This window comes from Sinocyclocheilus grahami, unplaced genomic scaffold, assembly GCF_001515645.1.
Source record: "Sinocyclocheilus grahami isolate Dianchi unplaced genomic scaffold, SAMN03320097.WGS_v1.1 scaffold9343.1, whole genome shotgun sequence".
NCBI classification, from domain to species: Eukaryota; Metazoa; Chordata; class Actinopteri; order Cypriniformes; family Cyprinidae; genus Sinocyclocheilus; species Sinocyclocheilus grahami.
In genome coordinates this window covers 1-1,227 of record NW_015512557.1, presented here as the reverse complement: position 1 = coordinate 1,227, position 1,227 = coordinate 1, and the positions used below count along the sequence as shown (strand labels likewise).

The window sequence follows — 1,227 nt, the reverse complement described above, 5'->3', positions numbered from 1 at the left end:
ATGAACTAAGAGGTGTATTTTAATTAACTAACATTAACAAAGATTCATAAATACTGAAACAAATGTATTGCTCATTGTTAGTTAATGCTAGTTAATTAAGGTTAACTAAGAAAGGTTATTGTAAAGTGTTACCCATAGGTATTATAACATTAAAAACATTATTTGATATTTATATTTTAATTTGTAAACTATATCAATCATTTTGCACCTTGATGTCTGTCCATTTAGTTTTATAAAACAATTTTAATTCTTAATTTAAAAAGTAACTGATACTGTGTTGTTAACTTGCCTGCCCTCTCCATCATGTTTTCCTATGCAGCATCATCTAAAGCTTCATGTGCTCCTGTTCTTTTCATAGTGAACATCCAAAATCATTGAAAAATGGTGCAGAAAAAAATCACCTTCTTAGCAGGCACCGGTTCATCTTTCAGCCGTTTGAATGAAGGACGTTAACATTCACACAGCTGAGATGACAAACGGTGCCATTAAAGACTGAGCAATGACCCACAATTCCAGAATAGCTTTGAATGGCATCTCATGCTTTGAGTTCAGGCTCATCTTCTCTCTTTCTATACAGACGTCATCAGGATGTGTGTGTATGTATTTTACGCTAGTGTTTCAATTTGAAGTGTGTGTACGGAGTGGATCCTCTATCTCATGCTCTCCGTCGTGATGGCCTTGGCTTTCCACTCGGTTCCTTCCTCGTCTGTCTCACTCATTCCATCCCCATTCCCAGCACCGGTGGCGGTTCACTAAACCCCCGGCTCTGCCCTGCCCTGCAGGCCTTCCTGGGGATCATGGAGTTGTTAGCAGCCCGTGGGACTTATGATGAGTTGTGTGTGCCAATGGTCATGGTGCCGGCCACAGTCTCCAACAATGTGCCCGGCTCAGATCTCAGCATTGGTGCAGACACGGCTCTGAACGCTATCACTGATGTAAGTGAGGCTGGAGGGCGCCACCCACCAGCCAATCACATCAGAGGCTCTGTCTTCTCTTTACAAGCCAATCACAGAGGCTCTGCCTTATGTTTACCAGCCAATCATGTCAGACTAGGCTACCAGCAGCAGCAGCAACTTAAAGCTGCGGTCACATTTACCATTGTTCAGGGAATTTTCGCGGACGAAATCCAGTCACAATTGAGAATTTCGCACGAGAGTGAAAGATTGCGCAACAGATTTCATATTCAAGTTCAAATTGGCCAACAGAAAGATACTTGGTTTGAAAGTG

The 1,227-nt window shown here is 42.0% G+C and overlaps 1 protein-coding gene across 1 annotated transcript in view; it reads left to right on the top strand.

Moving 5' to 3' along the window:
• Positions 1-1,223, top strand: part of LOC107578223 (ATP-dependent 6-phosphofructokinase, platelet type-like) — a gene marked incomplete at its 3' end in the record, with an annotated part of 6,870 nt that extends 5,647 nt beyond the window's left edge. Inside the window, exon 5 of the mRNA XM_016264199.1 lies at positions 783-1,223. Coding sequence (XP_016119685.1) covers positions 783-1,223 — 441 coding nt within the window. The remainder of the gene's footprint in view (positions 1-782) is intronic.
• Positions 1,224-1,227: the final 4 nt, after the last annotated feature.